Raw genomic sequence first — 12,350 nt, 5'->3', positions numbered from 1 at the left:
TGATAACTATATTACTACCCTTATTTTTAAAATTATTCTTATACATAGCTGCCTGTTATACTTTAACATAATGAAACAGATTGTATAGAAAATTATCAATGCCAAAAATTTGACACAAGAGTTAAGAACACAACCACATGCCTACCTTTAAGTGTTTCAATGTCATAAAATGCTGCCGCGAATCTAGTGGAACGATGTGATGCTGAGCGGGAATCCATATTAGCTAAGCTTTTGATCTTCAGTCGACATTTCCACAGCTTCCAGTCTTCAGAATGCGTGATTTTGAGGAGTTCCTCCAAGCTAGATGCAGCTCGGATTTGCTGTTCTGTCCGCTCTAATATTGCAGCCTGCTATAAGAAAAGTGGAATTTTTGAAAGTATCACTCAGTTTTCAGTTATCCTTGATAACTTCAAATAATTACTGCCACTTTAGAAATTAAAGAAAATATAACAGTTTCCAGGAAAGAACAAATGAGTATCAGAAACCAGTGAAGTTTTGTTTTTGCTGATTCTGACTTTAGATATATTTGCTTAACCTTTCTTCTGAACTACTTAAAGCATTTAAATATGTTTTCCCTTTGTGCAGATCCCATCAGGTTATTTGGCTGTTGCAACCTCCATTATATGTTATCACTTGTCTCCCAGAAACTCGCTTTCATATTTTCTACAATGGTAAGTTGCATCAGCTGAGCAAGCTGATAGGGTCTGTGCATACATCGGATTGACATATTTGTTGTAATAGAGTTGTTTCAGTCATGTCTGACTTTTTATGAACCCTTTTGAGGTTCTACTGGCAAAAATACTGGAGTGGTCTGCCATTTCTTTTTTCAGCTCATTTTTTACAGATGAGGAAACTGAGGCAAATAGGGTAAGTGATTTGCCCAGGATCACCCAGCTAGAAAATTTCTGAGGTCTGATTTGAACTCAAAAAGATGAATCTTCCTGACTCCTAGCCCAGTAGTCTATCCACTACATCTCCTAACTACCGTTGGCCCTTTTTAGCTTTTTTGAAAACATTATCTTGTTCTCTTAAAGTCAGTTTTCATGGATTTTATTGATATACATCACACTGGCTAGGACTCAGTAGATAGAGCATTAGGCCTAGAGTTAGGAAGAATTGAGTTCAAATCCAGCTTCAGTAATGTAGTCGCTGTTAATGTTTTACTTACCTTAAACTTCTGTTTCCTTATCTGTAAAATGATAATAAAAATAGTACCTACTTTCCAGGATTGTTATAAGGATCAAATGAAATAATATTTGCAAAGTTCTTATCATAGTGCCTGGCACATAGTAGGTACTTAAGAAATACTTCTTTCCTTCCTGTTTGAAATTTGTCTTCAGTGTACATGGGGAAATAGACTCATGAAAACTCTTTTTAAGGTAGCTTAGAATAGTAGCAAAAGCTACATTTGACTCCTTTTGTCTCTTTTTTGAAAAATGCTCCTTTTGAATCTTACTGGGTTCAAAGTCACTATATGACTATGGAAAATCATTTGACTACTGCAGCCTCAGGTTCTTAATCTGTATGATGGTAATAAAAATAACTATACAAAATTATTGTGAGTTTCAACGGAGAGAGTTTACACAAAAAGTAAAGTGTTTCACAAACCTTACAGGATCCTAAAAATGTTAGTTATTATTAATGTAAAGGTGAGACTCCAGAGCAGGTATCATGTCATTTTTTCTTTTTATTAATATATTTTTTCCAATGACATGTAAAAATTTAAGATTTTGTTGCCATTTTTTATTTTGACTTTCAAATTCTCTCCCTTCCCCACTTCCCCCTATCATTGGAAAGGAAAGCAATTATTACATAAGTGTTATGTAATATAAATTCATAAGTTCATCAGAATCTTCTCACACAAATGTATGATTGCATGACTATCCTATAAATAAGTTTGTTCATTTAAATTTAATGATTTCCCCCCCCACACACACATACACTCTGGGAGGAAAAAACTCAATTAGAAGTTTTAAACTATCTAAGCATTTACTATGTGGAAGTCACTAAAATGCAAAGATGAATCCCAATCTATTCCCTGCTATTAACTTTCAAGGTAATAGAAGGGTGTGATAAAGACATAAATAATTATAACACAAGTTCCAATGAAGTAAGTGTATGGAATGGAGATGAATGAGAGGTTAGAATGGGAAAGGGAGGACAACAATGTCAAAACACCTATGTGCAAAGATCCCTACAGAAGCAGGAAGTTTTCTGAAACCCAGAAAGAGCTCATGGAAGAGCTCACAAAGGAGCTTTAAAAATCACATAAGAGAGGTGGAAGAAAATTAGGGAAAAAAATGAAAGTCATGCAAGAGAATTATGAAAAAAAGCCTCAAGCTTGAAAAAAAGAAAACAATTATTTAAAAAGTACAATTAACCAAATGGAAAAGGAAGTTCAGAAGCTAACTGAGGAAAACAAACTCTAATTTTAAAGTTAGAACAGGGCAAATGACAGCTAGTGGCTCCATAAGATATCAAAAATCAATCAAAAAATTCAAAAGAATGAAAAAAATAAGAAAATATAAAACAACTCATTGGAAAAAATATATCCAGGAGAGACAATGTCAGAGTCACTGGATTACCTGGAAACCATAATCAAAAGGAGGACCTGTATAGCATCTTTCAAGAAATTATATTGAAGAGAAAACTGCCCTGATATTCTGGAACCATAAAGCAAAACAGACATTGAAAGAATACATCAATCACCTCAGGAAAGAGATCCCAAAATAAAAACTTCAAGGAACATTACAGCCAAATTCCAGAATTATCAGGTTAAAGAAAAAAATTCTTTAAATAGCCAGAAAAAAACAATTCAAATACTGAGGAACCAATGAAGACTCAGCAGTTGCAACATTAAATGGATCAGAGGTAATGAAACATGACATTCTGGAAGGTAAAGGAATGAGGAATACAACCAAAAATTACATATCAGGTGAAATTTAGCATAATATTTCAAGGGAAAAATGACTATAGAAGTATTTCAAATTTTTATAAAGAGAAGAGCAGATATACTAATTGTGATATTTCTGGATCAAAGGGCATGCACAGTTTGATATATATTATGTATATAATATATATGCCCATAGTTCCAAATGGCTCTCCAGAATGGTGGATTAGTTCACAACTTTACCAAGAGTGCCTAAGAATGATAATTTTACCCCATCCTCTTCAACATTTATCATTTTTCTTTGTGGTCATATTAGGCAATGTGATAGGTGTGAGGTCATACCTCAGATTGTTTTAATTTAAGAAGTATTCTAAATCTCTTTTTCATTAAAAGAAATTTAGAACATTTCTTTATATGCCTATAAATACCTAGGATTTCTTCATCTGAAAACTGCCTGTTCACTGGAGGATGGCTTGTATTCCTATAAATTTAGCTCAGTTCTCTTTAAAGCTGAAAAATAAGGCTTTTATCAGAGACACTTGCTGTAAGGATTATATCCAACTCTCTGCTTTCCTTCTGATCTTGATTGCATTGGTTTTGTTTGGGCAAAAGCCTTTTATTTTAATATAATTAAAATTATCTGTTTTACATTTCATAATGCTCGCTATCTCTTGTTTGGCAATGAAAAGCTGTCTGTGAGGCTGCTTAACGTACAGTTTCTTTTACCTTCTGGTAACCATGGTGGGAATCAATGCTAATCTTTGAGGTGATGTTTATTACAGCATTTACTTTTAGCTTTTCCAAAGAGGTTTCCAAAAGACTTTAAAAATAGGATTACAGGGGACAAAATAGTTCTGTCTCCTTAAAAATCTGCAATAAGCAGCAACTATGAAAAACAACAATATGCCTTATGGGGATAATCCTTCAAATATTTTTCTTGAGTAAATGAAACCTCATTAGAATGTCATAGCACTCTAAATAGCTGATTTAAACTATATTTTTTCCTCCGTTTGAGAGCACTAAAAAGTCTTACCCTACACTTTTTAATCTATGAGTTGAAAGCTGAGGAGCTCATATAGTATTTTAGGTAATTCAGGTGAAAGCAAGTCATAACTAAGGTGCATTTAAGCAAACACACTTCTTTTAGTGACACCTTTTGTTGTTTCTTTCACTGTAAATATAGTTTAAAAGCACCACATAACATTTTATTACTCATTCACTAAAATATTTTCTTAGTGATTTGCCAACATTTGGGGAGAGAGCCAACTTTCTAGTCATCTAAATTGATCTGACCTCCTTACTGTTTGCTTTCTTTGTGGCATTTTCTTCTGATATCTATGGGATTGTGCTTACAGATTCAGAAATTAATGCACAGTAAGCAGCTATTTCTTCTCAAGGCAAAAGAGAATGAGCCACGGGAGGCTTTTGGTTAAACATTAAAAGATACTTTCCTTTTCCTAGAGAGAAACACAAAGGTATCTCATAAAGGAAGAGTTGTGAAGTCATCTTCTCTAATTCCTAAGATAATTAGGTTACTATTTACTAGGTTACCGGCATCCTAAAAGAGCTTGTGCAAAAAACTGCAATGAAAAGAAATTCAAATAAACATCCACGAGGAGCATATCTATACATTTTTAAGACCAGTTCTTAATTCTTTATGAAGGAAAAAGGTCAGGCAACTGGTTGTGATCTAATAAGTAATGAAAAATCTCCCATTCTAAAAATTTATACCATTGAATTCTATCATGATTTATAAAATTCCTATAATCATTCTTTTGGATGAAAGCATTGAAAGCAACTGTTCTGTGAGAGGTGTAGTCTATTACCAGCCATAAACAATTTAGGTCAAACTTACTTATTAGATTTGTTTAATAAGAATAGAGACCCCAAACAAATTAAAGATATAAGTAAAAACTCACAGGGTGAGGGCTGTTGTTGTTGTTGTTGTTTTTTAACAAAGTGAGATTTTTACAAAAGTCCTTTCCATACAACTCTAAGTGATAATTAATGAAGAAGAAAAAGTCAAGAATATCAAAAGAACTAATGAAAAAAGAGGTAAAGGAAGAAGGTTTAGCAATACCAGATCTTAAACTTTAAGATAGTAATTATTTTTAAAAACTATCTGATACTGGCCAAGAAACAGAAAATTAGGTCAATGGAACAGAATAGACATACAATTTTGCAGCACAAATAAACATAGTAGCCTTGTATTTGACAAATATATAAACAAGATTTGGGGATAAGAATTCATTATTTGGTTTAAAAAAATTGTTGAGAAAGTTGGAAAGCAGTATGGCAGAAATTGGGCATAGACCAATATCTTGCACCATTTATCAAGATAAGTTCAAAGTGAAAGTATTATTAGCAATCCATTTTACTGAAGAGGAATATGGAATTCGTTGGGTTAAGTGGATTGTTTTCAGTCACAAAGTAAATGGTAGAACTGAGCCTTCAATCCAAAGTTTTCAGGCTTTTTAAAGTTTATTGCTTTTTTTCACTATGCCACATTGTTTAGGATAAAACTCTGAACTTTTAGGAAATTATCATTTAGATTGAGTATAAGGAATCAATTCTTTCATATTCCAAAAAGAATCACTATCAGTCTACTCATCTCATCTTTTCTCTGTTCTAGTCAGAATTGGATGTTTTATCCTTGGTGTAAAAAATGCTGCTTATCTTCTTAAATGAAGACATTCCTCACACAGGACATGAATATAATGAAACTTCTAAATAATTTCAGGTACACTGAAAACTGATGGAAGATCCTTTACCTCATTCCAAAAGAAAAATTCTAAAGTTAAGACATAAGTTCAGATCCCTTTCTCTAACAGTGTGATATGTTTTATCTGTACTTTACAGACTAAATCATTGGGTAATTAGAGAAAAGTTAAGACCCTTCTTATTTCTGACCTGAATTATTATTAAAATTTTCAAGTCTGATTCCTCTTCCATTAGTATGGCTGACCTGCAGAAGACAGGATTAAATAATAATATATTTGAGGAGAGAAAGATTTCTGAAGATCACTTAATCTAATCTATTCCTTTTGCAAATGAGGAAAGAAAAGCTTGGGAACATAAAGACAGAGAATTTGACAGAGGATTGTCTGAGAAATTGTGAAAATTTTATTATTATGTGACTTCTTAAATCTATCACTTTCATCTAATTAATATATGTTAGTCTAAGGGGGCATCTAAGTGGTATAATGGATAGAGTGCCAGACCTGGAATTAGGAAAATCTGAGTTCAAATTCAGCCTGAGACACTTACTAGCTATGTCACCCTGGACAAATCACTTAATCCTCTTTGTCTCAGTTTCTTCATCTGTAAAATGATTTGAAGAAGGAAATAGCTCTTCAGAATCTTTGCCAAAGTAATGTGGTCAAACAAGACTGAACAACATTAGTTAGAGGTAGAACTTGAACCTAGGTCATTCTGACAACTCCTACTTATCTATTTTCCTTTATTGCAGGTGCTAAATACATTTTTGTTGAATAAATGACATTTCAAAAACATTAGATCTGGATTCTCATTGTAAATGTTGAATAATATCCTCATCATTTTCATCTTCCAATATTTTCTAAGTGCCTGTAAATGCATGGTATCTAACTGATCACTAAAAGTGACCAATTGAGCAGAGAAACAATGTGAAGAAATTAGAAATGCATTCTTTATAGACAAGAAAAAGTATGTGAATATGAAAAGTCTCAAGAAACCAAGAATTCGCCAAGATCACTATATTGAGACAGAAACAACAGGCCAGAATTTAAAAAAAGATGAATAGAAAGGAATTTTCATGTAACCTTGCATAATGCAACAGTTTAGACTACCTAAGAAGTTGGGCAAAGTTTCTCAGAGAGATACTACAAGCTATGTTAATGAAAACCAAAAGAACTGATATGTTTAATTTTGAAAACTTTCTTCCCAAAACAGCTTCATTATCCTGTGCTTTCCAAGCATGCTCTAATATAAAATAAATTTCTCAGACTTTCCAGAGTCCCAAACAGTGTTTTCATTTTTGGTGTGACTGTTCATTCTTTGAGAGCCTAAAAAAAACCAGAGAAAGCTTTTAAGATGGAAAGGTGATGAAATTGAAAATAAATCCAACAATTAAATTCACAGCTTATGCCAAAATCTCCCCATCCATCTGTGTCTAGATCTCTATCTCAGTTTACACTGAGTAATTTGGTTTCCACAATACATTTTCTTTGAAAACATGATTAAAAGAAGAAATTCTAACTTTTTAGATAGTCAGAAGACTACTGTTAAGATGCACATGTTACTGACTAGTAAGGGAAGTCCTGCTGACACCCATTAACCCATTTTAGCAGGGTGAGTAGAGAGGGAATTTTTTTTTTCTATAGGCAGCCATTTGGACATTTACAGCATCATTCACGGGCCATACAAAATTATCAACTTATAGAACTCAAATAATGGGAGGTTGGTGTACCTGGTTTTCAGCTTATGGTTGCCTTGGCAAATGATTTCATGGGTTTTATTATATGGCCCATGGGCTAGATGGTCCCCATCCCTTCATTACATCATTAACATTCATGCAGATTTGTCAGGCTTTCTAGAGAACATCTTAGAAAGTAGAGAGAGGCTAGGGCATGAAAAAGTTCATTGCCTAGAAGGTAGGGAGAAAAATATTCAGAGGATAGGTTACTATCCAGACAGATCAGGTTAATATACAGAGTTGTGGAGGGTGAGACAGTCAATAGTCAATCAGTCAACAAACATTTATTAAACACTTACTATATTCCAGGAGCTGTGTTAAGCACTGGAGATATGAAGGCAAAATTCAGTCTCTGCCTTTCAGGAGTTCACAATATAATGAGGGATATAACATACAAACAACTATGTACAAATAAGCTATATATGGAATAGATGGAACAGTTAGTTGGTGCAGTGAATAGAGTTATCAATCCTGGAGTTCCATGATTTATAGTCAATTGGCATCCGCAATAGAATATTATTGTTAATAACACAGAATTGCATGGCAGGGAGCAGAAGCTTATGATCATTGAAACCACGATCTAATTTCTCATATGTTATCCCAAGTCTTCTCCTTTCCTCCCCCTATTCAATTTTTGGTCCATTTTTCAAAGCTTGTTGAAGATATTCACACTGTAGATCTATTCTCAAGTATGTGTTCTTCATCCTTTCACTTTTAAACTCCTTTCCCCATCCCACGCCACCCCCATAAAACTAGAGATAGTTAGGGTTATCTCTTTTGAATATCCATGAAACGTATTAAGAAAAATCCTGTTCTGTTCCAGGATTCATTTTCAATGGCATGCCATCCACAAAGAAGAGTATTAACTAAGAAAAGCTGACATTTTGCTATCCTACTTCCATTTGGGCAGCTAAGTGGCACAATGTATCAAGCGTGGAGTCAGGAAGACTCATCTTCATGAGTTGACATCCAATCTTAGAAGCTGTGTGACTCTAGACAAGTCACTTAATCCTGTTTGCCTCAGTTTCCTGATTTGTAAAATGAACTGGAGAAGGAAATGGCAAACCACCCCTGTAAGAGTCTGAAACAAATGAACGACAATGCGATTTACATTTGAACTTTGGGTTATCTTCCCCTGTTTTGCTCCCAACTTGATACTGATAATAGTTATCTCTTTAACGTCACAAGTTTCTCCATCACAGTTTTGATATCTTGAAGGAGAGAATAAGAAATTAAATGGAAATTTGGAAGGGGAGTTTTTGATAAGCCACAGACAACATCAGAAGGCCAGCCATGACACAGAAAAAGTTTAGAACTCCAGAAATGCATAAAATATATGCATAGTATTGTATAATATCATCAAATTTTATCTTTCAGTATTATAATAATTCTTCTATGGAATGAAGAGAAGGCCAAAAAATTTTCTATAGATTTTCCAAATCAGCATTGCACCTCTAACCCCTGCAATGTGGAAGAGATAACTGTAAAAGAGTCATTGAACAAAATTATATTGATAATTGCATCTATTAAGTTCTAACTTCCTCTTTAATCAATAGGGCAGCTGAGAAAAGAGAAAAGAACATAATCAAATTTCTTCATTTCATTTGGAATGATTAGAAGAGGAAGAATGAAAACAGCATTATACAGAGGTAGAGAAATCTGGGCATTTACTCTATTTCTGTCACTAACTAATAATATTACTTCAATACCATAGGCATCAGTCATCTCATTTATAAAAATAAGAGGCAGTAAAATGGAGAGGAATGTATTGGACCTGCATCTGAGAGAGACTTGGGCACATCCTAGATTAGCCACTTAACTAGCTAGGAGACTTCATGGGGGAAATTACTTAATCTCTCTTCTTCTGTTTCTTAATCTGTAAAATGAAGAATTGAGAGAGATGATTTCTTCCGACTTTAAATCTGTGATTTAATGAGCCTTATATCTGATTTTGGACTTTACCTGTTATTTTGTTGGTACACGAGATTCTTACTGAGAATCTCTCTTACATCTCAGATCGGCAACTACTTTTCAATTTATGATTTTAAGAGGATGACTGGAGGGACTGGAGATGTTCAGTGACCGTTGACAGAGCCAGGATGTGTCAGAGGCAAGACTTGAACCCAGGACTTTAACTGCTACTACTTCTCATCTAATCTCATATGTAAGTAGGTGACAATACAGAACTTAATAGTCCTTAAGGGTTGTAAATGAATCCTAGAATTCTTGTAAAACAATGAGAATGCAATATAAGCTATTAGGAACAACTTCTCTTTTCTGTCTTCTTTCCTGTCTCCCTCCCTGCTTCTTTCCTTCTCTCCTTCCTTCCATCCTTTCATTTTTCTTCTTTCTTTTTCCTTCCTTTCTTCCTCCCTCCCCATCCTTTCTTCCTTTCATGTTTTCTTCTTTTCTTCCTACTTTCCTTCCGTCCTTCTCTCCCTCCCTCTTTTTTCTTTCTTCCCTATCTCTCTTCTTCCTTCTTTCTCCTTCGTTACTTCTTTCCTTTCTTCCTTCTCTCCCTCCTTCCTTCCTTGATCCCTCCTTCCATCCTTATTTTCTTATTTCCTTTCTTACTTCAATCTTTTCATCCTTCCTTATTTCTTTCCTTCTTTCTTTTCTGTCTTCCTTTCTGCTTGCTTTTCCTTCCTTCCCTCCCTTCTTTTCTTCCTTCCTTTCTACCTGCCTTCCTTCCTTCCTTCCCTTCCTCTTTCTCCCCTTTTCTCTTTCCTCCTTTATCCTTTCCTTCCCTCCCTTCTTCACTCTTTCTTTTTCTCCCTCCCTTTTGATGTGGTTTGAGTGATGATGGTCAAGGTTAGTGGCTATAAGAGAGTTGTTAAGAATGCCCTTTAAATCAGCCACAGGTTTTAGGAATGAAAGAATTCACTCATTCCCGAATTATTAGTTGCAAAATGAAAGTTTATAGTTGAATGGAAATCAGTTTACCAAGAGACTGTAATGGCAGATCTATTGGAAAATGGAATTTTGCACTAAGAATGCTTTCTCAGTGGACAGAAAGGTCCTGACAGCTGAATAAGCTGTCTGGTCCATCTGCAAAAGACCTTAGTGGAGGAAAGCTGTTATATTGGTGTCTTGGTAGGGTCTGGGACAGCCCAGGTTCCCAGGCTTAGATTCTTATCAGCCCAGATCTCCTATTAGAATTAACACTTCAAAGGGGTGCTTTTTGACCAGGATTTCTAATTGAATCAAAGGACCTGGCATCCTGAAAAGATAACTTGTCTACAGAGATATGCTCCCCAAGAGGGACTGAGAATCTGAAAGGGATCACAGATCAATAGGAAATACAGTTTCTTAAAGGGACCACAACCTGTGTTACTTTCTTTTTTCCTCTTTCCCTTCCTCTTTCAATTTCCTCTTTCTTTCCTCCTTCCCTCCCTTTTTCTTCCTTTTTCCCTCATTCAATTCTTTCATCCTTCCTTTTTTCCTTCCTTCCTTTTCTCCTACCTTTTCCCTTTATTTCTTCACTCTCTCCTTTCTCTTCTTTCCTTCTTCCTTCCCTCTCTTCCTACTTCCTTTCTTTTTCTCCTTCATTCTTCCTTGTCTCTTTCCTTCCTTCCTTCCCTTCTCCCTCTTTTTCCCTTTCTCCTTTTTCTCTTCCTTCTCTCCATACTTCTTTCTTTTCTTCCTTCCTTCCTTTTTTATTCCCCCTCCCTCCTTCCTTCTTTTTTCTTTCTTTTTAATTTGGGAAGTATTTTCAAAACTCTACATCGAATTAAATCCTGATTAATGACAATCCATTATAGTATGTTTTTTTAATTGCTGTAGAAACTGAAATAATTTTGAAGCAATTTTAAATCCTACTTTATAACATAACTTGGGAACTGACTTTCAATAGTTTAGACATCACAAAGATTTATTATTTATGAATAGATGTGCTTAAAATTCTGAGTTTTAATGATGCCTGGGCATGGCATCACCTTCAACTCCCTCCAGGTTCTCCTATGTCTGGGGAATGGCTAATTTATTCAGCTCACATAAATCCACTCTTTTTTTCCCATTTTCATTTTATTTTTTAATACACATTGCTTTATGAGTCATGTTGGGAGAGAAAAACCAGAACAAAAGAGAAAACCACAGGAGAGGGAAAAAATAAAACACAAAAAAGAAGTGAACATAGCATGTGTTGATTCATATTCAATCTCCACAGTTCTTTTTCTGAATGCCTATGGTGTTTTCTATCTAAAGTTTATTGGGAATGCCTTGGAATGAATCCACTTTTTAAAGTTGGAATTGTTCCCTATAGGGGACTATGTGACTTCAATTTGCTGTTATGGCCCTATAATTTTAAGTCACATTCTTCTACCAATAAACAAATTGTATATTATGTGTTTGTAGTATTCTCAAAAAAAAAATAAGGATTTTGATCATGGGGGAGAGTCAGCATGTGCAAAATACTAGCAGTGAGGCACACAAGTAGAAAAACCCATGATTCTGGATTGTAGATTAGGATATCAATAATGATCCCTACAGGAATGATCCATACTATAAGTGACGGGGAAGTATGTGGCACAGAATAGAGCATCTGGTCTAGCGTGAGCAAGACTCATTTTTGTGAGTTCAAATCTGGTCCCAGACACCCACTAACTGTGATCCTGGGCAAATCACCTAACTGTTTGTCTCAGTTCCTCATCTATAAAATAAGCTAGAGAAGGAAATGGCAAACCATTTCAGTATCTTTTCCAAGAAAACTCCAAATTAGAGGTAGACATAATTGAAAAAATACTGAACAAAAACAAAAACTATTTCTTCCTTTGTTGAGCTTTTGTATTCGCCTTATTTCTCCAAAACTGCTTCTCTTCTAGGCTGCTAAAGCAGTATTAAGCTCTTTTCATAAAGCAGAAGCATTATCCCCTTTCAAGAAAATTGTAGCCTTACACTTGGGATCTGTGGCTTTCCTGCTCTTCTCCACTGGCAAGATATAGAAGCAACATGATTTTTCAGTGACAAACATTTCTCTTCAAATCTGCTCCTGGAAGCTGAGCTTTTCCC

The 12,350-nt window shown here is 34.7% G+C and overlaps 1 protein-coding gene across 2 annotated transcripts in view; it reads right to left on the bottom strand.

The window, feature by feature from the left end:
- Positions 1-12,350, bottom strand: part of VEGFD (vascular endothelial growth factor D) — a 52,650-nt gene that overhangs the window by 26,269 nt on the left and 14,031 nt on the right. The window contains exon 2 of one of the 2 annotated variants that reach the window (XM_051984469.1): positions 146-350. In XM_051984469.1, coding sequence (XP_051840429.1) covers positions 146-350 — 205 coding nt within the window. The remainder of the gene's footprint in view (positions 1-145; positions 351-12,350) is intronic. The other variant, XM_051984470.1, reaches the window with a different exon arrangement.

Source organism: Antechinus flavipes, chromosome 3 (genome assembly GCF_016432865.1).
Source record: "Antechinus flavipes isolate AdamAnt ecotype Samford, QLD, Australia chromosome 3, AdamAnt_v2, whole genome shotgun sequence".
Lineage (NCBI taxonomy): Eukaryota > Metazoa > Chordata > Mammalia > Dasyuromorphia > Dasyuridae > Antechinus > Antechinus flavipes.
This window is presented reverse-complemented; position numbering and strand designations above follow the sequence as displayed.